General features: G+C 33.9%; 1 protein-coding gene across 9 annotated transcripts in view; it reads right to left on the bottom strand.

Moving 5' to 3' along the window:
- The window catches only part of WDR17 (WD repeat domain 17), a 115154-nt gene that overhangs the window by 31149 nt on the left and 58184 nt on the right, over nt 1-25821 (bottom strand). For 6 of the 9 annotated variants that reach the window (XM_055276444.2, XM_055276445.2, XM_055276448.2 and 3 more), the window contains 12 exons: nt 22642-22764; nt 19753-19937; nt 16794-16962; nt 14460-14551; nt 12106-12188; nt 10015-10101; nt 6004-6168; nt 3885-4087; nt 2264-2413; nt 2046-2176; nt 1628-1753; nt 255-410 (listed from right to left, as the gene is read on the bottom strand). In XM_055276444.2, the coding sequence (XP_055132419.1) occupies nt 255-410; nt 1628-1753; nt 2046-2176; nt 2264-2413; nt 3885-4087; nt 6004-6168; nt 10015-10101; nt 12106-12188; nt 14460-14551; nt 16794-16962; nt 19753-19937; nt 22642-22764 (1670 nt within the window). Of the gene's footprint in view, nt 1-254; nt 411-1627; nt 1754-2045; nt 2177-2263; nt 2414-3884; nt 4088-6003; nt 6169-10014; nt 10102-12105; nt 12189-14459; nt 14552-16793; nt 16963-19752; nt 19938-22641; nt 22765-24514; nt 24587-25821 lie in introns of all 9 variants that reach the window. The other 3 variants (XM_055276450.2, XM_055276451.2, XM_055276446.2) reach the window with 2 other exon arrangements.

Raw genomic sequence — 25821 nt, 5'->3', positions numbered from 1 at the left:
AACTGATCCTCTCAGCTTCCCAAGGCTGGGATTACAAGTGCACACCACCATGCCTGTCTAATTTTTTGTGTTTTTGCAGAGGTGGGGTTTTACCATGTTGCCCAGGCTAGTATCGAACTCCTGGGCTCAAGTGATCCACCAACCTTGGCCTCCAAAGTGCTGAGCTTTTTATTTTTAATACTTAAAATTGAGTATATTCTTAATATTTAGACTACTATGTTAAACTCATTAGTTTTACTTTCATAGTACTTTACCTCTCCAAGTTCAACCATAAGTTCACAGTATCTCTGAATTTGTCCTAATCTCAAGTGGATTTCAGCAGCTTCCTTCAGTCTTTCCTCTTTAGTAGGTACACCAATACCACCACCAAATTTAGACATCTTTACTGTTGTTAGTTCTTGAGCTTCAGACTGGTTTTAAAAAGAAAATAGAATTTTAAAATACTTGTCATATTTTGTTTTGTATGTGTCACAATAATTTGTTGTATATTTTGCAATAACTAATAGAGTAGAATTGAAATGTTCCTAACACACAAAAAAAGATAAATGCTTGAGGTGATGGATACCCCAATTACCCTGATTTGATCAATACTCATTGTATGCTTGTTTGAAAATATCACATACACCCCTTAACTATTATGTATCCATAATAATTAAAAATTTTAAAAAATTGTTTTACAAGAGTTCATGATAACAGATGATCATATAAACATTACATGAATACATACTTCAAAAGCATATAGCTCTGGAAGGTAAATATTTTAAAAATATTTTTCTCTATAAAATATGATACCTTTCTAAACATAATATTTTGGGCTGTGTGTGGGGCTGGGACACAGGAGAGGAGAGACTGAATCCCATTGTTCTTAACCCTCTCCAGGTGTTGTAGTTATACAGAACAGATAAAAGGTAATGATAAAGTAATATACAACAATACAGACAGGCCTCTAGTAAAAATAAAAAGTTACTGGCTTACTTTAATTAGCTCTTCTCCTGCCAAATAGATGTTGCGGTTACAGTCATTAGGTGTTTAGTTTGCGATTAAAGAAGGTACTTCCTCTTTATGGAAGAAACTGCTCTTCATGAGCATTAGACCCACATCTCTGGCACAACTGTCTCCCTGCTCTAACGATTAACTATATGTATTTCAGAAAATACATAAGCAATTTTTTCTTTCTGGTCCCAGAATGGGTTTTGTTGTTAGTGCTGTAGATTGCCCCAGGGATGAGGTAACTAGTAGTTTTTACTGAGATTCATTAAGAGCTATAATATGATCATTTTTTATAAAACATATCCCAGAATAGTCTATTAGGCCCTCTGAGACTAAAATTAGAATAGTCCACATGTCACAATCATCTGCTAATAGGGGAAAGATAAAGCATTTCAAGGAGTTTCAAGTGACCTTGAACGAATTTCATGAGACTCAACCTATGAGAACCATGATTGACTTAATCTGTTCTCAAGTAATTCACTTTTACGATTCATTTTACCCAAGATGGATCTCCTTGGTGTTCATTTATTTAAATCTACCTATCTAATCATACATGTTTTTAAAATCATTTTTATATTTTAATAGTGAAAAGGCAAAAAATTTGCTTGAGTACATCATATTTGCATATTTTACTCACTGTTCTAAATTTAATCAGATGTTTCAAGTGCATTATTCCTTTGCAGTAGTTCTGAGGAAGTAAGCTATCATCCTGTCCTTTTATCACACCAACCAAGTTCCATAAATTGTCACTGCCACCTGGAGGCTAAAGAGTTGATAAAGAATAAATATGGAATAGTGAATTAAAAACCTCATAATATTTTGCATCTTCAAAAATATTATAATGCAGGCATATCTAAATTTAAAAATTAACAAAATAACTATATGTTATCTCATGTATTGTTTCTAGTTTTACATTTGCTTTCTTATAGTGTACAGATTATGATGAGTTACCCAATGAATTAGAATGGTACATGTAAATATGTGAATAAAAATAGTCGTAATGATTCATGTTGGCTAAAGGGAAAATATTCGCATTTAATTCCTGTAATACTTACGGATAAACACTCTGAAAACCATCTCAGTTTCTTCACTCGAGAATTAGCAGTTAGTTTTTCTATTTCCTGTCTAATATCTCTTGTCACTTTACCACACAGTAGAGGAGGAGTGCCTGGTTCTATAGCATAATCTGAAGAACAGACATAATTCAGTGAGAAAAGATTTCTCATAAAACATCATTTAGAAATAAACTCTAATACATGTATATGTTCCATACCAGTGTTCCCGATAATTTCTTCCCAAGATCTGTCTGCCAGAATATTTATTTGTACAGGAGTGACTAAGGCTGTTAATGACCAGAGTCTCACTGTAGAGTCACGGGAGCAAGAGGCCATAGTGAAGGGGCGACTGGGATGGCAGGTTAAACCTGATGAAAATAAAAACATATTTTAAGTAAAGTGAACATTGAAAAATATTCTTTATTTATATGTGCTTCATAAAACTTCTACAGAATTGAAGCTATGAAGGAATATTGTGAGTAACTGAAAGGTTCTCAGTCAACCTTCTGTCTGCATTTAATATACTGGCTGAAAATAATACAAGAGTGCAATAAATTATTTTATATATTCTATAAATATGAATATAAAACTGAATAACTATTAGAGGCTGGAAATGGTGGCTCATGCCTGTAATCCCAGCACTTTCCTGGGAGTTTGAGGCGGGTGGATCCCTTGAGCCCAGGAGTTTGAGATTGGCCTGGGCAACATGATGAAATACGATCTCTACCAAAAATACAGAAATTAGCTGGGTGTGGTGGCACGTGATTGTAGTCCCAGCTAGTTGGAAGGCTAAGGTGGGAGGATCTCTTGAGCCTGGGAGGTGAAGGTTGATGTGAGCTGTGTTTGCGCCACTGTACACCACCCTGGGCAACAGAGCCAGAGTGAGACTCTGTTTCAAAAAAACAAAATAATAATAAAAAAAAGAAAGAAAGAAAAAAGAAAAAAATGATTAGAAAGCAAATGGTCATGGATGAAAATGTTAAAATTATATTTCGTGTGGTTAAGCAGCAACAAGTATACTATAAAACCAATAGCATACATAGTATCTATGAGTTAGTGGATGGGCAGATGACGTTCTAGTTAAAAGATGAAGAGTTGAGGACCTTTCAATTTGAATATCAACAAATATGATTCTCTCCCATACTCAGTCCCACATTGCCTTGGCTAAAAGGCCATTGTGGTCAGGCACATGGATCTGAATCTGATCTAGATTGAGGTTACTTTCTCTAAGAAATCATTTTTGGATTCTTAATCTGTCCATTCACTCCCATCAAAGTTTAAGGATGAGAATAAATACAAACAAGAATGAGAGTGAAGAGATGTGCAAATGGTAAGTAATCTGATTTTCCGTAACCACATTAATTATATTTAAAAAATGGGATTATATTCAAAAACAAAACATTGTACTAAACATCCAAGAATAGAGGAATGGTTAAATAAGTGGTATCTACTCTATTACTGATCTCCTGTTAAACAACTTACCTCTGGAGTGACGTCAAAGGAAGGGAGAAAAACAAAAGCCATACATGTATATATGTCCATCGCAATATGTGTGCATTGTGTGTGTGTTTGTGTGTACACAGAAACACAGACACACCTGCAGACGGGGGGGAGAAAGACAACACAGTGCTAACAATAGTCATCTTCTGATAATTTTTGTTGACTCTTCTGTACATTCTGGTATTATAATAATAAACATGTATATTTTCTAATGTGAAAAATGGTATTGTAAAATAAAACACTGTATAACTTCTTCAAAAATACTGTATTCCTCAGAAGTTATAAGCATCATTAGTATGTCAATATAACAAATACATGAAAGAATGAAAGACACGTTACCATATACATCTGCACCATGATCATACACAGTATCCACACAAGTTCCTTCTCGAGTGTCCCATACTTTTATAGTATAGTCCCAGCTGCCAGATATGAGCAGATATGGAATCTCAGTATTCCACATTAATCCCCTCACAGGTGCAGTGTGTCCACTAAGAATATTGATGCAAGCATCCTGAGTATAATCCCAGATTCGAACGGTACTGAAAACAGAATATTATGGGTGTGATAACATTCAAGTTATAATGTATCTGGAGTATTAACATATTCTTAATAGAGTATGATAATTATTTATTAGCTTATCTAGAAGCATTTTATGTCTCAAGATATAAAGTTCTCTTCATTTCATTTTAATTTAAAAAATAATAATTGTATATATTTATGTGATATTTTGATGTATGCTTACAATGTGGAACAATTAAATCAAGCTAATTAAAAAATTCATCCCCTCACATACTTTTCTTTATAGTAGATGGAAATGAATATTTAACTAGGCTAGTGCTAGCTTCTTTAAACATATTTTCTTTCTTGACTTTTACTCTTGATTTATTACTGGTAGTAAACATATTATTTCACAGTTTTTATGTGAATAAAATTGCTTTGTTAAAATGAAATACCAAAAACCGCTATACCCAAAGTGGAAAATATGACTAATAATACAGATACAATAATTTAATATATTAAGATTATTTGTAAATTATAAAAGTATAACATGTATGATGATGGGTATTATTTGAAATGTCACTTCATATTTATGCTTTAATCAATACAGCAAATAATTCCTTCATGTTTTTGTCAGTGATATAAGTTGCTTGGTCAGTGTAGAATAAATCTTAGATCAAGTTAAAAAATTTAAATATAACTGGATTCGTGAAATTACTTGTATCTATTGACTGTACAAATGTTACTGAAATTAAAATTTAACATAATCAATTTAAGACCTCCAACTGCTAATTTTGCTTAGACAATCCACAATAATTTTTTAGTCACAGATATATGCCAAACTGACCACAAAATAGTAGTACTTCAAAAGTATTACTATTTTGCACTATATAGGAGATAAATGATATCTTCTTATGTCTTAAGGCGTATCCCTTTCTGCTTTATATAAAAAGTTTCATTTCGGCCAGGTGCAGGGGTTGATGTCTGGAATCCCAGCACTTTGGGAGGCTGAGACGGGAGGATCATCAGGTCAAGAGATTGAGACCATCCTCGCCAACGTGGTGAAACCCCGTCTCTACTAAAAATACAAAAATTAGCTGGGCGTGGTGGCGCACATCTGTAGTCCGAGCTACTAGGGAGGCTGAGGCAGGAGAATACCTTGAACCCGGGAGGCGGAGGTTGCAGTGAGCTGAGATCGCACCACTGCACTCCAGCCTGGCCACACAGTGAGACTGTCTCAAAAAAAAATTTTTTTTTCATTTCTTCTTTGTCTTCTTAAGCTAGTACATGACAATTTATCAAAGTATATTACAATCTAAAAAATTGTGTTGCTAATTTCTTATATATGCTAACATTTAAATATTTTACATTTGATATACTTCCATCAATAAGAATACATTAAAGGGATTTGTATGAAAATAATTTAATGTTATTGTAGGGGCCACTAGAACAGGTGTCTTTCCTTTTATGACATGTTAGGTAGTTAGGCTTTGAAGTCCCAATGCATGTTTTTTGGTCAAACCTAAGAAAGGCTTTTATAGGCCCCACTGCAAATGAGTGTCTGAGGCTCTCCAGGCTGAAGTGCAGCATCTGTGAGTTCTGCCATGAGTATGGCAGTATAACTGATTTCCCTACCATTCTGACTTATTTCAAGTCATAACCTACAGAAATCTCCTAATTATTTCTCTTACTAAATTTGGATTTATGCCAAAAATTCAATGAAAATGCTTAATCATTCGATACTAAATCTGTGGTTCCCAGCTACTCGGGAGGCTGAGGCAGGAGAATCACTTGAACCTGGGAGGTGGAGATTGCAGTAAACCAAGATCACGCCACTGCATTCCAGCCTGGGTGACAGAGATATATATATATATATATCCTATAAATATGTACATTTCTAGGAAAATATAAGCTTATGATTTTAAGGACTAGAAAATTAGAATCCAAAAATACATACCCATCATCAGAACCACTGCAAAGAATTCCCTCTCTCAGAGGAGACCATTTAACATGAAACACTTTTGCTGTATGCCCACTAAATACTTTCAATGGTTGATCTGAGCTGGTGGCTACATAATAAACACGAACATTTGTGTCTTCACAGCCAGTGGCTATCATGTCTCTGAAATATCATCAATGGAATATTGACATAGGATAAATATGATATATAACTAATAATTAAAGGTATACCATAGTTCTAATTTCTAAAAGGAGAATTTTTGCTTCCTTAGTGAAGTTAGACTAAAAACTTACATATGTGAAAAATCGTGTATAATCACGCTACTGCTCATTTACAGAAACTGCACCAGTATGGAAAGACTTTCTTTCTGTGTTTTCTTTTAATTGGTTGAATTTTTATTTTATTTATTTTAGGTCAGAGGTAATGGTATTTCTATCTCTATAAGTTATTTTTCAAGATGACCAGACTCATAATTTTCTGAATTTTTCTCAAACTTTACATTTTGCAACACTTAGGTCTTAAGGAGCATCCCAAATGGTGAGTGATGACATTTTGCTTGCTTGCTGGTGGGCAAATTATTATTACATGCCTTAGCCCATTTGTTAGAGTGTTCTTGTGGCATGGGTACAAACAACAATATTCTCACTGAAAGTTTTCTGGAAAAGCTCCCTGCAGACCAGGTTGTCTGATTGGACAGGAAGTCACAGTCCAGCTTTCCATTCCTTTTTGATGGCTTCCCTTCTTTAAGATGCTTTAACTGTTTGATACAACTATGAAGCCCCTGGAAATAGAATATGATCTTTTAATGTTCTTTGCTCATTATTCTCACAATAGTGAGAATAAGCTAAGCAACTACTTGTACCTTCGTGATCAAACTTGGAATACTGCTAGGAAAGGAATTATGAGTACTAGGCAGACCTGTGGAAATCACAGAGCTGCCAGAATAGTCTACTTGAGGAACATCTACTCTAACCATCATATAAACAGTCTCCACATGCTAAACATAAAGAAAGGCAGTTACACACTGTGGATCTCAACTGTCATCAAAACCCTTTCAAAACTTCAAACTGTTGATTTTGTCACATGGGTTATAATACTTATATTTATTTAACCCCACATGTAGAAATACGGCAGTTTGCAAACTGGCATGCCAATCTGTAAATGTGCAGATTACATCTTCTCAAGGTCCACTGATAAACAAGACAGTTTCTACATTTGGGAAAATATAATTTGCATATATATATTTACACGTATATATGAGTATATTTATATATATATGTATATACAGATACATAAATATAAAGTCTTAGAAATGATACCATAAACATTTAAAGAATGCACATAAAGATATCTAAATTATACAGTCAGAGATACCTTATAAATATACTTTGGTATGTTCAAGGTTCGCTTACCTACTAAGACGTTAAGTGGAATAGAAATACAGCAATTAAAACAATTTAAAAGGTTTTTAAAATTAAAAATGAAGTTTATTAGGTATGCTTGGTAGTAAGCATAATAGTTAAATATAAAGGACTTCCAGTGTCATTTGAAAATATAGCTTTCTTAACTAACTAAACATATTATATTAATATCTAGCTTTTATTTCAACTGGCCAAATGGGTTATTAACTCTATAAAACAGAGAAATAGGAATGTGGAACTGTTCTATTAGTCAGATACAAGGTAATTTTATTCATTTGCATATTCAACAAATATTTATTGAACATCTCCTTTTTTCAACACACATTGAGGGTCAGCAACTCAGTTTTTTGCTAAGAATATGCTGTTTAACACAGATAACACAGTTGGCGATCTCATAGGGCTTACATTTCAGAGGGTGAGACAGCCAATATGCAACCAGGCAACAAATAAAATTTAATTCATTTTTGAGCTGAAAGCTGAAGGATGGATAGCAGTTATCTATGTCCCACCCAGGTAGGGTATGTGGTGTAGGGTGGGAAACAGAATCCTAGGTAAGGGAGTCAGTATAAGTGAACCTTGGGGTGAAAATCAGATGGCTAGTTCCATAAACTGAAAGTGAGTGTGGTTGGATGCAAGGAGTAAAGGAAAGCAAGCCTGGGAATGAGATTAATAAAACAGGAAAAAGATTACTCAGGGACCTTCTTGTAGTGCTTGCTAAAAGTTTTCATTTTATCCTGCAGTTAACGGGAAAGTATTGAAAGATTTCAGCAGTAGAATGGTGTGCTCAGCCCTGTGTCTTAAATGTTCATTCTGACTGCAACATGGAGAGGTGGGGTAGAGAGAGAGAAGGTGATGATAAAGGGTGTAAACTGCAGAACTGACTTAGAAAGTTTCTGCAGGACTCTAAAAAAACCCAAATGTTATTGGTTTAGTGGCAAGTTGATGGTTAGCAAAAAAAAGAGTATTTATAATCTTTTTCTTTTAAATTTGAAACAGGGCCTGGCTCTATCACCCAGGCTGCAGTGCAGTGGCACAATCATGGCTTACTGCAGCCTCGACCTCCTGGGCTCAACCCATCCTCCCACCTCAGCCTCCCGAGGAGCTGTGACTACAAGTGTGCCCCACCAATTTGACTAATTTCTTCATTTTTTTTTTTTTTTTAAGAGACGAAGTCTCACTATGTTGCCCAGGCTGGTATTGAACTCCTGAGCTCAAGTGACTCTCTGGCCTCAGCTTCCAAAGTGCTTGAATTAGAGGCATGAGCCACCATACCTGGCCAAGATGAATATTTAGACAGAGAAAATTACAGGAATTGGTGGCTGATTGAAAACAGTGAGGTATAAAAAGGTGTAAAAGAAAAGGCTAAGGATTCTGGCTTTAGCAGTTTTCCTTGTTAGCAATATTGGCCACTGAGATAGGAAATACTGGGGATGAGCTGATAGTGAGCTTGTTTTGGATATAACCTTAACAGCGTGTAAGGCCAGGTATGGTGGCTCATGCCTGTAATCCCAGCACTTTGGGAGGCCAAGGCAGGTGGATCACCTGAGGTCGGGAATTTGAGACCAGCCTTACCAAAATGGAGAAACCCAGTCTCCACTAAAAATACAAAATTAGCTGGGCGTGGTGGCGCATGCCTGTAATCCCAGCTACTCAGGAGGCTGAGGCAGGAGAATCGCTTGAACCTGGGAGGAGGATGTTGCCATGAGCCGAGACCGTGCCATTGCACTCCAGCCTGGGCAGCAAGAGCAAAACTCCGTCCCCAAAAAACCCACAAAAAACAGTGTTTTTTACACATTCTTCTGCACTTAATGGAGGAAATACATAGGTCTATCATTTTGTAAAACGTGTGATTTGACTCTGAACACAAGTATAATTAGGCTTTAGTACCTTAATCTGTATTTCCCACATTTCATATGAAATAACATAATTCACATTGTTTTTGACAATATCTTAAGTAACTTTGGATTTTTAGATATAATTTATATTCCATTAAAAGAGGCTTGAAACACAATATTCTAGGAAATGCAATGAGTTAAAGGTCTAATTTTAGTGGAGATTTAACTTGGATGTAATTTTAAATCTAAGCTGATTTTTGCATGATAAATACTCGGCTGTCAAACAAGATCGACCTTTCAAAACCAGGCACTTAAGTTCCACATCGTGGAAAATTACCCAGTGCCAGAGGCATTAGCATCGGGTGGGGGACAATGCAAAGTTACAGTGGAACACTGACATCGCACAGATTCCTAAGTGAGATTAAAAAAAGGGCCACATTTCTATAATAGAAGCCATACATGCAATGGGCTCATTTCCATTTTTCATTAGTTAGCATTATTTTTTTTTCCTAAGTATTAGAAAGTTTTTTTGAGAGTAGGAAATCAATATTTGTAAATCATGTAAAAACTTCATGGAATAAAAATAACTAAAATAAATGAGCAATTACAAGGCTGTTTCTCATTTGCTATGCAAAGGGGATATTGTATAAATAGAGTGATAAATATTACCTTTGGAAATAGCACTAAACTTTATGGTTATTTAAAATTTCCAAAATGTAATTATTATTTATTTCAGGAAAAAAAACACTTACTTATTGTTTTGGCTCCAATCACAACCAAACACTGCAGCTGGATGTTTATATTTGTGTAGCACTTTACCATCAATTGTTCGAATAATACTAGAATTAATTATAATATGTTAATAGAAAAACAACATTCTAAATACATTATTCAAGGAAACAAAGTCAGAATTGTAAATTTCAAATCAAAATATTCCAGGATAGAGATTTTGTCTACAAAGCACAAGGAATATTTGAAAGTACTGTATAAATGTTACCAATTATGAGTATATTTGCAACTCTTAATATTGATTATGGTAACCTACAATTAATAGAAGGTAATAAATTTTGATTTAAAAACGATTTTCTTGGCCGGGCACGGTGGCTCACGCCTATAATCCCAGCACTTGGGGAGGTTGAGGTGGGTGGATCACTTGAGGTCGGGAGTTCAAGACCAGCCTGGCCAACATGGTGAAACCCCATCTCTACCAAAAAATACAAAAAAAGTAGCCAGGCGTGATGGTGCACACCTGTGGTCTCAGCTACTCAGGAGGCTGAGGCAGGAGAATCACTTGAAACCAGGAGGTGAAGGTTGCAGTGAGCTGGGATTGCGCCACTGCACTCCAGCCTGAGCGATGGAAAAACAACAAAAACCCTTTTTCTTATAGAATTTTTTTAAATTGAGGAAAACATAGTCTAATACATTTTAAAACATAATCACATAACACATACATTAGATTTTTAGCTTCAAAATGAGGTAGTTCAAAATTTATAGTGTTTAAAACAACTATTTATGAAGTTGGTTTTATGTAGCATTGCACCAACACCAAGACATTGAGTTATAACTTTTCATTGTATATTCTCAGTAATATAACTAAAATTCAGAGATGATCCCCCACCCCCTGCCATCAGAAAAGGATTCTATATAATTTAACTGCAAAAATAAAAGCTCTACTACCCTAGTCTATTATTACCACAATGCAAAAGCTATTGATTCCATTAGAAAAAAAGGGTGGACTAATTCATGTATTATGAAGTTTTAGAAGTGTATGGAAAAGACTGTCTTAAATGTTATTAGGCCCACCAACAATTTTGAGGTTACTGGGGAGTGATGGTGACTTACGCTTACAGGTGTTTAGTCACTGAATGTGATATCTGTCAAATAAATAATGCCCTAAAATACATGGTCAAACTAATTTTGTATCACTTAATCAAAAAACCCTTAGGCGCTTTTGTATTTTGGTATCTATCAATTAGCACATAGTTCCTTTCAAGGAGAAAAAAATCACTAATATTGTTGTTTCTGAAAATTTTAACTTCCCAGTAAGGATCTTTGGTTTCCATAACTACTGTCTTTTCTACTGAAATTAAAAAGTGAGGATGAGAAGACTGGAGCGGGTTTAGCAAAACCTAACAACTTATGTATTCTCAAGAACTATGAGTGTCTATACCACCTACCCACCTATCGAAGATGGCTATACCCATGGACAGCTACAGGGGAGAAGTATCTGATTTTAAAAAGTTTTTTAAACCAGGCATTTTTTCCTTACATATTTTTATTTGAAAACTTACTTATTTCTGGAACTTAACAGAATTAAGAAAGCACATACTTCTAAAACACAGGGTCAGTGAAGTTATTTCCTAACAAAAGGTATTTCCCACATGCATGACCTTATTTCTCCTTGCAAAGGCTTTTTATTCCTTTATAAATAAAAGCATCTACAAAACTGTAAACAAGTTTCTACAGCACTTAATATCTGCTGAATCACCTGCGAAACTGAAATACTACTCCCCAAACAACGTGATGATAATTATTAAGACTGTGAAAAGTCCTTAACGTTTCTTTGAGGCAAAGAAATGAGTCTTTTCATAGTAATTCAGGTAGTATTTTCATTGAGAAAGCAATTGAATGGCTCATTAAACAGATTTTAAATACCCTTGCGTTGTTATTTATTAATGATACATCATAGCAATATAGTATGTGCCTATATGGGCTTAAAAATAATGCTTCTGAGAGTTGGTAGAGCTGTACAAATGAAATCTCACTGATACACAGTTGGAATGATCAAATGAGTGCTTTATAAACAGTGTAATTTCATATCATGTATCATACATAGTACTTACCAGAAACCATCACTGCTGCAGGTTGCTATTCTTTTAGAATCTTTATGACTCCAGGCAATGCAGAATATTCCATTTGTTCCATGCTTCAAAAAATGTAAAATACCTATCAATAAGAAATAATTCACCCCTTTTTTCTCTTATATATTTACTTCTCTTAAGTATTACTTTTCTAGTAGGAATGTGCTTTAGATGACACTAACAGAGGCATTACTGTCAAGAGCAGAAACCTGAATACATACTTTAAAAATGTCTAAAGCTGTCACAATTTAAAAGTGTTTTAAGATATCAATCTGTTGTTTTAAAACATAAATCAGGTGGCTCCATTTCTTTTTGCTGGATACAAGGTAAAGAGTCAAAATATCCTTCTTAAGTCATCTGTAGAATTAAGCTCTGCTTAATGCCTTTTCCCATGATTACCAGTATGGTGATGAAAACAGTTATCTATCTGCTTCCAAACAGTGCTACTTCAACCACAGTATAAGAAATGTTGCAAGCAGTTATTGTTGGTTGTTTCTCTAAGTTTCAAAGTTCTATTTTATAAAGAAATCAGAATAGATTTCACGTTATTCCTATAATAAATCACTTTATATTTGCTTGATTCTCTGCTTTCTAGGACTGAGGAAGGGCCAGGGGATATAGTTAATAGATGGAATTATAAGAATTTTTAAAACTAGAAGGAATATATTACACATGAGAATGTCATTCATCAACGGTGTGATCAGTAAATAAAAGTTGTAATCAACCCATTTCTAAATTTTAATTAAAAACAGTTCTACTTTATATAGCACTTAAATTCCATTAAGGGGAAACTAAAGTGACTTTTTATCTTGTAGCTTAAGGTTGCTGTGTAAATATAGTTTTAACTTCTTAAAGCAATCTCCAGTATGCTGTTTTACCTCTTTGGGGACCAAGGAGGGTAGGTTTATGTAGGCAGATTTAAAAATGGGACTAGTCCCTTTATTCATTCAGTTTATGGGGTGGAGGCCTTCTGTCAGCTTCATTTATTCCCATGAAAATTGCATTTATGACTCTCTACTATCCCATAATTCTTTTTGTGGAACACATGTAGCTTAGTTAATTAACGCTGGCATTGTTAACTTTTCCCTTATTTATGACAAAGGATTTAAGCAATTTCGCTAGTGAATGTTGGGAAAGACATAAAGAAATACAAGACATGTCCTTGATACTGAAATGCTGGGTTTCCACAATCAGGCTGGAAGTGTTTAGGTACTAGTGGGAAGATATGTGAGATTCCAAGTTGCCAAGATGCTATAAGAAGAAATCAACAGATCTAATAAGTAAAGATATACAACTTTTGAATTTAGGCCATAAGCCTCATTTGTAGGCTCATCTCTTCTTATAATCCACTATTTATTATGGAATAAATTGTTGTTTTGGTGATGGGAGGGAAGATGGCAGGTTGGGGCACTGCTAAACCGAAAGGGTATTGTGTTATATGTAGAGAAAGGAAAGGATGTAACTTTTGTAATCCTTTGTCAAAGTTTCCTTTTTTGAGTGCAAAATTGCTCACAGTGGTCGCTAAAATTTTCCTAAACGCTCTGCATTTGCTACACTACTACAAGTAGTGGGGGAGCAGGACTACTAAGGAGCATCTTCAAAGGGATAATACTCTCTGTATAAATGTTTTTAAAACCCCAAATATATAAGCAATTTTCAAAGAAATTATATATTTAATAAGCTTCAATAGTAATCATCTAAAATAAATGAAATTTCAAGACACAATCTTAGATCATTTTCCCCTGATTCATACCTAATATTTTGTAATCAGATCATATGCATTTTTCAAATATTAATGGAACTCAGTAAAATATGGGATGACAATATAACTCCAAGACAAAGGAGAAATAAAATCTGTGATGCTACAAATACAAGAGAGCAGGTTCTAAGGCTCTTCACGGAATAACTGAATTTGAAAACCGGAAGAAAATCTAAGAAACTATATAATCCACCTTCATCATTTTTTTAGGTGAAGAAACAGATTTAGGGCAATAAAATGATTCTCCTTATGTCAAGAGCTAATTAATAACAGAACCAGGACTATAATTTGGGACTTGCTCTGAGTTTAGTCTTCTTCCTATTATTTAGTATTTGCCTAGATTTTGTGGAGGATGACTCAAAAATTCCTTTGACTCTCTAATGCAACTTCAGGTGACTCAGCTACAATTTTCAGAATTCATTTTAGTATGTGAGTATTCTCTAGGATTTTCTTCTAATTGAGAGAATACACATACCACCTGATTATTAAGTGATATTATATTAAGAAATAAAAATATTTACAAAATACAAAATAGTATAAAACATTATATTATTCAGTAGCAATAAATAAATCTTACCTCATTAAATCGTTGTATAATTTTGCCCTTTTGAACATTCCAAATAAAAGCACCATTTCGGGAAGTTCCCCCAGCAATACAATTTAAACCACCTTAGGAAACAATTTGTTAGACATTATACTAAATGTTTCCCACAAATGTAATTCTTTTAAAAAATGTAACTTGTGAAAATGTAAGAACTGAGATTTGCAAACTAGTTCTTTAATTTTTTATAATGGAAATTATTAACTGTATAAAAATATAGGTAAAATAATAAAGTTAATGTATCCATTACACAGCTTCAACAATTATCAAAATATAGCCAATCTTGTTCTGTCTATAGCATCTGCTGAATTTATTTGGAGTAAATCTCTGACATCATATTATTTCATCCATAAAAACTTCAGTATGCATCTCTAAAAGACAGGAACTTCTTTATTGATCAAGACCAAACTATCATGAATATTAACAATAATTCCTCAATATTACCATATATTCAGTCAGTATTCGTATTTCCATGATTATCTAGTAGTATTTTAATGGTTATGAAAGTATTTCTATGAACAGATCACAGGAAAAATACAGTTTCTCCATAAAAACATAAACAATGCTTTCTGTTTTAAGAAATAAAAAATATTTGTGAAAATAAAACTATTGCTAAGTAAGTAGATGGTCAAGGACTTAAATAAGTGCCTTTTGCAAGACAGTGAAAGAAGAGGTTTTCTCCATCAGAACAAAGCAGCAGCTGTCATCTGCTATCTAGGAATGAAAATATGGAGAAACTACTTAATGATAAATGATTATACACACTAAAAATGTTCTCATCATATTTCTAACATTTTTATATTGCTCTCCTTTTGGGGTTCTTAAATTATTGGGGATATGTTTCAAAATTTATTTGCATTTTTTTTTCTTTTCGTCTGGTTTCTACGCTAAGATACAGAGGAAATTATGTAATTATCTACATCCTACTGTATTTTCATCCTTGTCAACCCTCATTTATCTTTTAAATATCATCCCCACTTACCTCAAAGTCATGATTCACCAGTAATCACATAACAGAAAATGAGAGAATTTCCATTTTCTAACATTTTTACTTTCTTGATGCAAATTCTCAATGTAGAGAGTGAAAGAATGCTGTAAGTCAGATTAGATCTTCTGTGTTATGATTTGAAACAATAGTTTTTACAGTCATAAGTTTTATTTATGTTTTATGTTTCAGATAAATACTTTTGTAGGATCAACAGTATTCAACTAATATGAGCTCTAGTGCAAGGTGACTGCACTGGCTGGTCCAATTCCTATATTGCTAGCCAGGGTAACCTACAGTGGAGGTGCATACTGCAATAATCAAGAGAATAGGCTCAGTTATGTTCTGCTTAAAGGACAAACATTGTCATTAAGAGTTGTAAGTAAAACCTTTTTCTATAATTCTCCTCATTGTAGGAGATGAAGGATACATAAAGCAGTGGTCCTTAACCTTTTTTGTATCATGAAACTCTGAAAATCTGAGTACTAAGATACTCTTTGACAGATATAGCCATATATACATACACACTAAAAATTATTCATAAATTTCTCAGAGATTCCCAAACTCTCTGATGAAATATAAAGCCTTTGGAGGCCCATATATTCAAAGTTAAGAATCCCTGTGTATGAAGAAATAATTTTAAAAATAAGGATGAGCTACATCCACATTACATGTAGTTATTGAATTAATATACTACTATTAGACCAAACAAGTAAACCATTACATATACTTTAAAAGTGAAAAATTAATTTAGGTGTGTGAAATTATTTGTTATGGAGAAATAATGATTTGGGAGAAAATGTCAGAGGTTTCATAGGACATCTCTCCTTTGTATGTACAGCAAGGTATAAGGTGGCATCTAAGATCAGAGATAAGATCTTATGATGGCATAAAAGTTCTTCAATACTTCAAAGGTGAAATTAATACAGAATTACATGGTTACAAGTGAACTGTTACTTGATATATAACCATAAACAGGATTTACATTAAAACTTTCCAGAAAACTTCTATTATGTAAATTGTATTATACTTTTAAAGGCATAGCTATAGAAATAAAACTAATATTAGACGGGTAAAGATGATCCTGATTTACTGTGGTTTTTCTATATGACTTGTTATATAGAGGAAAACAGGAATCAAAGTGCCTCTGCAGATAGACTCTTCTTAAACCTCGCAAAAAGAGAATCAACAAATATGTTCACGTTAATTTGCTCTACATTCATTTAGAACAAGATGAGATCAAGAGGAAGAAAGTAACTCAAATGAAAATGAAGCTTTAAAAAGCCATTTCATTGTATTCCCAATTTCAATAAACTATCTCTTACCTGGAGCCCAAGAAAGGGAATAAATAACACCTTCATTACCCGGGGATGTGTACACTGCTGTTAACGTGTTTATATCCCAGACTTTTATAGTGCCATCAAATGAAGCTGTTGCTAAAAGATTAGGATCATCAGGTTTGAATTTGCAGTCAAAGATAGTTTCCACATGTCCCTAAGAATATGGCATAAAAAAGTCATAATTATTGAGCAAAATTCACATTATTAATAGACGAACCACAATGTATACTCAAATCGACACATGTATACGGTTTTCCAAATATTAATGCAAAAATATATAGGCAAGAAAAACAGAAAACTGGAATCACTACAGTGATTGAATGTTCTCTGTGCCATTACTGTATTATTTTGTACAGACCTAGATTTTAGTCAACCACGGCTCCTCAAATCAGCAACTAAACTCAAAGATGTTCAGAAGTCTCACTTTTCAATTTCAATTCGGTGCAAAAGATATTTTCTATTTTTATTAAACTTACAGGATACTATGCTAGAAATCTATATAGCAATTAACTCTTAAAAGTTACCATATGTCATCTGGCACTATAATAGAAGACCAAGATGAAACTCAAACTAAAAGTCATTTAACGCAAATATTCCTTTTTATACTAATAACATACTCCAAAAGCACCTCATAATTTTGGCAGAAACAGAAGAATCAGGCATAACCCCAATTTTTAATGAGCCTTGTTCCGAAATTTTCTAGCAAGTCTATTCTTTGGAACCTGAATACCTGTTCCCATTACACAATGATTTGGATCCCAAACACCCACAAGACTATAAAGTGGCATATGCAGATACATGTAAACATACACCAGTAAAGTAGTGCTTAACTACTGTGGGCCTTTGGGAAAATCCGTTAAGAGTCCAACATAAATAGCCGGAATTACAACTATTCTAAATGCTGGGGAATGGGAATCGAAATTTCTACTTTAAGCAAACGAAACTAACATTTGGGATCTAGAGACGGAGTTGAAGTACAAAGACAGGGTTTTCTAGTCCTCAACTAATAGAATATGGGTAGAGAAGAAAGTCCTTAAAACTCTGTGTACTTCCATTAATACCGGAAATCACAACCCTTAGGAAACTAAAGTACTGTAAAGTTTCTCCTTTAGGTGGAGGTAAAGGAAAGAAAACTCTCAAGGGTTAACAAGAAGTAAAAACATTGTTAGAGCCACTGGTTCACCTGGCTGAAGGTGTCCCAAGTGGTTATTTCCAATGTTAGGAACATAATCAAGGCAGGCACTTACACGCAGTTTTAAATGTTATTTCACTGCTATGCCTTAAAATTTCGCTTTTTGAAATATGAAAATTCACATCGCAAGAAAGAAATTGTGAATGTTTTTCTGTGTTTGAGGTGGGTAAGACGAGGAAAATTTTGTGGCATTTTTCTTAATTTTAATGGAGCAAATATTCATATGGAAGTACACCTTTTAGAATGTTTATTAATAAGATTTTTTAAATTATGTAAGATTTTTAAAAATATTAATAATATTTTTCTCATCCTATGTAATCTGGAATCTTTGGAGATGCTTTATACATACAGCAGTTCAGAATTGTTTCTTCTGGTAACACTTTGAGAAATTTCAAATCTGGATCTGTGTTAAGAAAATTGAAACTATAAGGAAAAAATGACTGCCTCCTTCTGACTGGCAGACATTTTAAAGTGAGAAAAGCAACTGAAATAATTTATAATCAAGCGGCTTTTAGTATTTAGTATTCAGCATTTATTAAAATTATAAATTAACATATATTTTAAGTAAAACATACTTTAATATGAAGTGTCATAGAAAATTTACTGAATTCAGATTGCATGACTTCTCTTCTACTAATATAACTTTTTATAGATTTGAGTGTATTCTTATGGTTTTCTCCCTTCCCTTTCATAAATTTGTTTGAAAACAAACTGTAATTTGAAGTATACAAAAAGTTTACCACACTAGGAAAGAGTTTATATAAAAAGAAAAGTTAAAGTGAAAAGAAAATTAAATCACTTCAAATGAATATCTACAAAAGGAAAATTCAAAAATAAGCTACAGATTATTTTAAAAATACTTTGCTATAAATCATTTTTTCATTTGAGGATAAAATTAAATGAGCAGTCTTGAAAAGATACAATATTACTGATTCTTTCTCTCCCTTCAGTTACAAGGACAATTACATCTCTAGATTCTTTTTCTAAGATCAAAGGAAAATAATTAGCATTTAAAGGTTTCTTAAATGTCCAGATTAGTCTAATTCAAACCAGTGGAAAAAGACAGGGGCCTTTTCAGAAACTCTAAAGTAGGGAAAATTAAAGAGGATGGTTTTTGACAAATATTAATTACAACACAATATGTATTATTGCATGTTTTCATTCATTCATTCGACAAAATTTAATAGTCTTGCTATGTAGCAGATACTATATTAGGTAGTGGGGCTGTACCCCAGAACACAACCAGACAAAAATGTGGGATCTCAAGGAGGTTGTATTCTATCTTATATAGGGGCTTAATTCTCATAAAAACAGAATTCATAGAATCACTTAAGTATCATAGCGATTCAACAATAGAAACAAATCTTAGAAAACATAATCCAACCTTACTCAATTAACAAATGGGAACAATAAGGCTTTGAGTAACTGGCAGAGATCAATTTGTCCTTTCTCTTGAAGGGACATTCTATTCTCATTTTGCTTCCAAAATACACTACAGCTATGTAATTTTCCATTGTACATAACATATAAGTAGACATTAAGACTTTTAAAGTATAGTGGTTAAAAGTTATTTTAGTAGTTTTATCATCATTCTATGCATTTTCTAAAATGTTTCAACCAGCTACAATAAATTTCTAATATATTATTACTTACGAAAATCATTTCAAATAATATTAAGACAGGTAAAAGTAAAGATCATGGGTTTACACAAAAAAAGTGTTATGTATAATAAAGGAATGACTACATACATACCAAGTCTCTAAGAAAATCCCACTTCTTAGCTCCCATATCATAAAGTCCAACTCCACCATCCAAGAAACAACACACTGCATGACCAGGAGGAAGAGAAAATGCTTGATTCTGTGTCAAAGTTGGGGGTGGAACTGCTTCACTTGTTGAGGATGTATAATGATTTTTGGTTGGAGATTGGACTGAAACTAAAAAATAGAAGACAAAAAAATCCTATTGGAATGAAACCACAGAGCTTAATTTAGAAAAATTCTTCATTAAAAAAACAAAATCCAGAATCTGTACCAGTAAACCCTTTAGGCAATGATCATACTTTGTACCACATACGCAGTTCTTTGGGATTGCCAAAAAATGTGGTAATATAAGCACAAAATTGGATATTATTTTAAAGTACAGATGGAGCAAATAGATGAAAATTAGTGTGCTGAGGAATCACAATCTGTTGTGAATATGTGGTTTCTTATCACCCCATAAATTAAAGCTCAGCATGATTATTTCTGAATTATAAACTTCCTTCAAAATACTGACATAATAGCTTATTCCCTCCTTCCACACACACAAACATATATGCATATAATTTTTTCTTTTAATATAAATAACTCTCTGCCAACAATTTCCAAACCAGTGAAAATAATTTTTTTGAGATTATGCATAATTCATTTTAATTTATCAAAATTAAGAATCACAACACTATCTGACCTGCATTGGCATCTCAATTTTCTTTCTTCTTCCTAGATGTTTTTTTGTTTGTTTTTTCTTTTTACTGTTTATAGACTTGGATTTCTCCTACTTTCAATTACATAAATATCACTGTGGGATAAATATTATTTATCCCATACTTTGTCTTCTTCCAAAAAGCTCTTCCTTAGAATGTGAATCCAAATATTTTCTTGCAAACATAATCCAAAACAATGACACTACAGTAAATTATGAGACCAATCTATTATTAATTATACACTGCAATATGGAAAATATTTCTCAGTATTTTTTTTTTTTTTTGAGACGGAGTCTTTCGCTGTCCCCCAGGCTGGAGTGCAGTGGCGTGATCTTGGCTCACTCCAAGCTCCGCCTCCCGGGTTCACGCCATTCTCCTGCCTCAGCCTCCCGAGTAGCTGGGACTACAGGCGCCCACCACCACGCCCGGCTAATTTTTTGTATTTTTAGTAGAGACAGGGTTTCACCGTGTTAGCCAGGATGGTCTCGATCTGCTGACCCTGTGATCCCCCCACCTCGGCCTCCCGAAGTGCTAGGATTACAGGCGTTAGCCACTGCGCCTGGCCATTTCTCAGTATTTTTAAAATTAAAATACAATACAATTTTTCTTAGTTCATTTATTATGGATAATATTCATTTCTCAGAATCTGAGAATTACAGAAAGTCCAAACTAGAATGAACTACAAATGACAAAAGAGGCATTTGGTAGCAATGAATTTGGTTCACTAAAATTTTGTTGATATTTTGTTTAAAAATTAATATAATCCATCATTGGTTTTTCTAACACTTTAATTGACATTATAGGTGGGTTAGACAACTTTTATGCACCAATCTATTTGTAAATCATGCTTTTCAGAATTCAGCGAGTATGTTTATTTTTTAAAATTTCATTTTCACAATTGTTCTTTTTTCCATACTTTCTGTTATATTAAATTGAGGGAAAAACCTAGAAGTCAAACAAGAGGTAATCTGAAAGGAATTGCTCGAAAATGACAAGACTGGTATGTTATTCTTTATATTTTCTGACTTTGTCTAATGGACATGGGCTACTTTTATAGTAAGAAAAAAAAAAATGAAAGAAAAGAATCTGGTATTTCAGACATTCCATGACATGGCAGTTCAAAGCTTCTAAACAAATAAAGGAACTAACAATGACAAAAATATTCCAAGATCCCTAAACAGTAAGCCAGCATCCAGCATATTACTTCTCAAGTTCTAATATTTCTAGACCCTCCAGTTTCCAGGCTCTAGATTTATTAGGGACTTCACTATTTTGTACAAGGGGTATAGATTCAAATATAGAGATTTTCTACTACTTGCCATTGCCTACCAATTAGACACCAAAATAACATTACTTTGAATAGCCATTGCTAATTACTTAGTATATTATAAAGATAGAGTAAGAAGGAAACAATCACTCTAAAGTTTTCATCACTGAATTCCCTACCCCATGTTTTTTACGATGTATTATACAGAATGGGAACACTACCAACCATGCAGAGTAATCATGATAGACTTAACTGGAAGTCTATTACTTTTCCCTCATATTTGAAAAAAATTCTAATTCTAAACCTCCCCCAAATTTCCAGATTTTTTCTTTTTATAAATTAAGTGTATTTTATTTTTTCTTAATTACAGACGCAATGAATGATACAGAAAATATACACAGAAATAAAGAAGATACAGAAGATCCATAATACTAACTACTAACCCAGTGACAACTGGTATTCAAATATGTAATATGTATTCTAGATCCTATGATTTGAATATTTAGGTTGTTTTAACTTTGTTGTAAACTGTACAGATTTTAAATGAGCCATGTTTAAAACATAAATTCTCCCAGTTCAGATAATCTTATTTAATCCTATCACTCTTAACATTTCTAACTTATTTTCATCAATATCATTGATTCATCTTTTCCATGTAGATAATCTGAAATTATCTAAATATTCTTACTTAGTAGCATTAAAAAATGTAACTTGACTCTAAATATTTTCAATTTAGTAACAGTAGGTCTTGTGTAGCTTTGATGGATCCTCGAGCACATATATTATCAAAGCCTTTTTTAAAAATTGCTTTTCAGTGGCATATAGTATTTGATATCTCACTATACCATTTTATTTGATAGAAAATACAATATTTTTTAAAAATTAAAATTTTGATAACATTTTTACTTACACTTTTTTCTTGGAGGAGAATTAAGTACATGTAAGCAGTGAAATCCTGTTTTCTTTAATTTAACATTATCAATAGGTGTTGTTCTTGAAACGTTCCAAATGCGTAAAACACCCACTTGAGAATCTAGTCAGATCAGGCAAAAAGCATATTTTAACAGATTTTGTATGAAACTAAAATGCCTAGACATAAAAGTATAACAAAATTTCAACTGGAAATATTTTAGGACTAATTACTGACATCCTTTGAATAACAATACCATACAGTAATACAACCAAACAACTGAAATACTATTTAACCTTTAAATTTTTGGCATGTTTTACCATTTTTTTGCTCCAAAACCTTTTATAGGGTTAGAAACTGCCTGTTTTGGCAGCTTCCTCCAATAAAGACCATTATAATAACTCAACCACCAAAAAAGACCCTATTGACACACGCTTGTTCTAGGAAATGGCCAGCCACAGAAAACTGTCCATTTCCAACCTCAAATCATCAACCTTTCCACCTTTGAAATGTTTATAAACTGCTCCACTGTCCACTTTCAGCCATTAAGGATTGTCAAATATACCTGAAGACCAATTAGACAGTCTCCTTTCTTCCAAAATTCCCACCTTAATTACTGCTTTGGAGAAGAGTCTGGCAGTTCCACAAACGATTAAATATAGAATTACCATATGACTTAGCAATTCCTCTCCTTGACAAACACTCAACAGAATTATAAGCAAAAGTTCACACCAAAACTTGTACATACATGTTCACAGCAGCATTATCTATAACAGCAAAAAGGTGGAAACAATATATATGTCTATCAACAGAGGAATGGATAAACAAAACCTGCCATATCCATATAATGACATATTATTCAGCCATAAAAAGGAATGAAGTACTGATACATGCTATGACATGGATGAACCTTGGAAACTTTATGTTAAGTGAAAGAAGCCAGAAACAAAAGGCAACAGACTGAATGCTTCCATTTATATGAAATGTCCAGAAGAAGCAAGTCCACAAAGATAGAAAGTAATTAGCAGTTTATGCTTGCACATGTGAGTATCAGGGACTGTAGGGAGGGAGTAATGGAGAGTAACTGCTGATGAGTACAGGGTTTGTTGGGGGAATAATGATATGTTAATTAGACAGTGGTAATAATTGTAGAGCTTTGTGAATATACTAGAAACCACTGAACTGCATGCTTTAAAAATGGTGTGTGAAGGATATTTCAGTAATAGTAATAAAATACAATAAAAATTTCCATGCCTATTGGGCTGGGCATGATGGCTCATGCCTGTAATCCCAGCATTTTGAGAGGCTGAGGCGGGTGGATCACTTGAGATTAGGAGTTTGAGACCAGCCTGGCCAACATGGTAAAACACCGTCTCTGCTAAAAATAGAAAAATTAGCCAGGTATGGTGGCATGAGCTACAGTGCAATCTCAGCTACTCTGGAGGCTGAGGCAGGAGAATCACTTGAACCCAGAGATGGAGGTTGCAGTGAGCCAAGATTGTACCACTGCACTCCAGCCTGGGTGACAGAGCGAGACACTGTCAAAAAAAAAAAAATTCCATGCCTATTATTAATTATATCCTGAAATGTTAAAGGCAATTAAGATATATAAATTAAGAATCCATCTACTTTCATGTGCAGTTGCCCCTTGTTATCCATGGGAGATTGGTTCCAGGACCTCCCATAGATAACAAAATCCATGAATGCTCAAGTCTCTTACATAAAGTGGCATATTATTTGCATGTAACCTATGCATGTTTTCTCATATACTGTAAATCATTTCCACATTATTGTATTAGTCTGTTCTCACACTGCTATAAAGAAATACCCAAGACTGGGTAATTTATAAAGAAAAGAGGTTTAATTGACTCACAGCTCTGCATGGCTGGAGAGGCCTCAGGAAACTTACAATCATGGTGGAAGGCAAAGGAGAAGCAGGCACCTTCTTCACAGGGCAGTGGAATGGAGTGAGGGCAGACAGGAGAAATGCCAGACACTTATAAAACCATCAGATCTCCTTAAGATCTCACTCATTATCACGAGAACAGCATAGGGTAAACTGTGGCCCCCATGATCCAATTAGCTCCACCTGGGTCCAGCCTCGACAGCTGGGGATCATGGCAATGACAATTCAAGATGAGATTTTTGGTGGAGACACAGTCAAGCCATATCACTTGTTGTACCTAATCCAAAGCCTACACATCACATTATTCACATGGGTTCAACGTAGTACTTGTCACACTGCAAAGTCAGGTTTTGCTTCTTGAAATTCTGTGGATTTTTTTTCCCCTAACATTGATCATTCACAGTTGGTTCAATCCACAGATGCAGAACCCACAGATATAGGGTGGCGTCACTATTATGTTAAGTTTTAAAGAAGTAAATAATTTATTTTAAAAATTTGAGAGGATAAAGAGTCTTTGCCTATTATTTTACACTAAGCAAATATGGGAAGTATTTATACAGTAGCTGAAAATATTCTGTTTTTTCAGAGGTCTCTCTCTCCCTGAACACAATTAAATGGTAAAAGTAGAGAGTCATTTAGTTTCTAATTATTCTTCAATTCCCCCATCTTCCCATCCCCTATCACTACTTAGCTTTGCTAATTCTCTCATGACCTCTTGACTAGGAAAGCATGAAGGAGTATCTGTTCAACCCACGGATCGGTGAGTGCTATAGTTTGAATGCCTCCCACAAAATTCTTGTGTTATAAACTTAATCCCCAATGCAACATTGTTAGGAGATAGGGTCTAATCAGAGGCAGTTAGGTCATGTAGGCTCTACTCTTATGAATGGATTAATATAGACAGTGTAGGAGTGGGTTATTTATTGTGAGAGTGGCTTTGTTATAAAAGCAAGCTAGGTCTCCTCTTGCTTTCATACTCTTGTCCTCTCTTGCTTTCACCAGCACAAAGTTCCTCACCAGATGCCTGTGCCATGCTCCTGGGCATCCAGCCTCCTTAGATCAGCCTTAAACTAATCTAAACTAGGTTATAGTTTAGATTACTATAAACTATAAACCTTTTATGGTGTTTAGATTACTATAAACTATAAACCTTTTATGGTTTATAGATCACTCAGCTTGTGGTATTCTGTTATAGCAGAATATTCTGTGGTATTCAGTTATAGCAACACAAAATGGACTAAGACCATGAGGCTAATAAAGCTCCCATCAGGTAA

The sequence above is a fragment of the Symphalangus syndactylus genome, chromosome 4 (assembly GCF_028878055.3).
Source record: "Symphalangus syndactylus isolate Jambi chromosome 4, NHGRI_mSymSyn1-v2.1_pri, whole genome shotgun sequence".
NCBI lineage: Eukaryota > Metazoa > Chordata > Mammalia > Primates > Hylobatidae > Symphalangus > Symphalangus syndactylus.
This window is presented reverse-complemented; position numbering and strand designations above follow the sequence as displayed.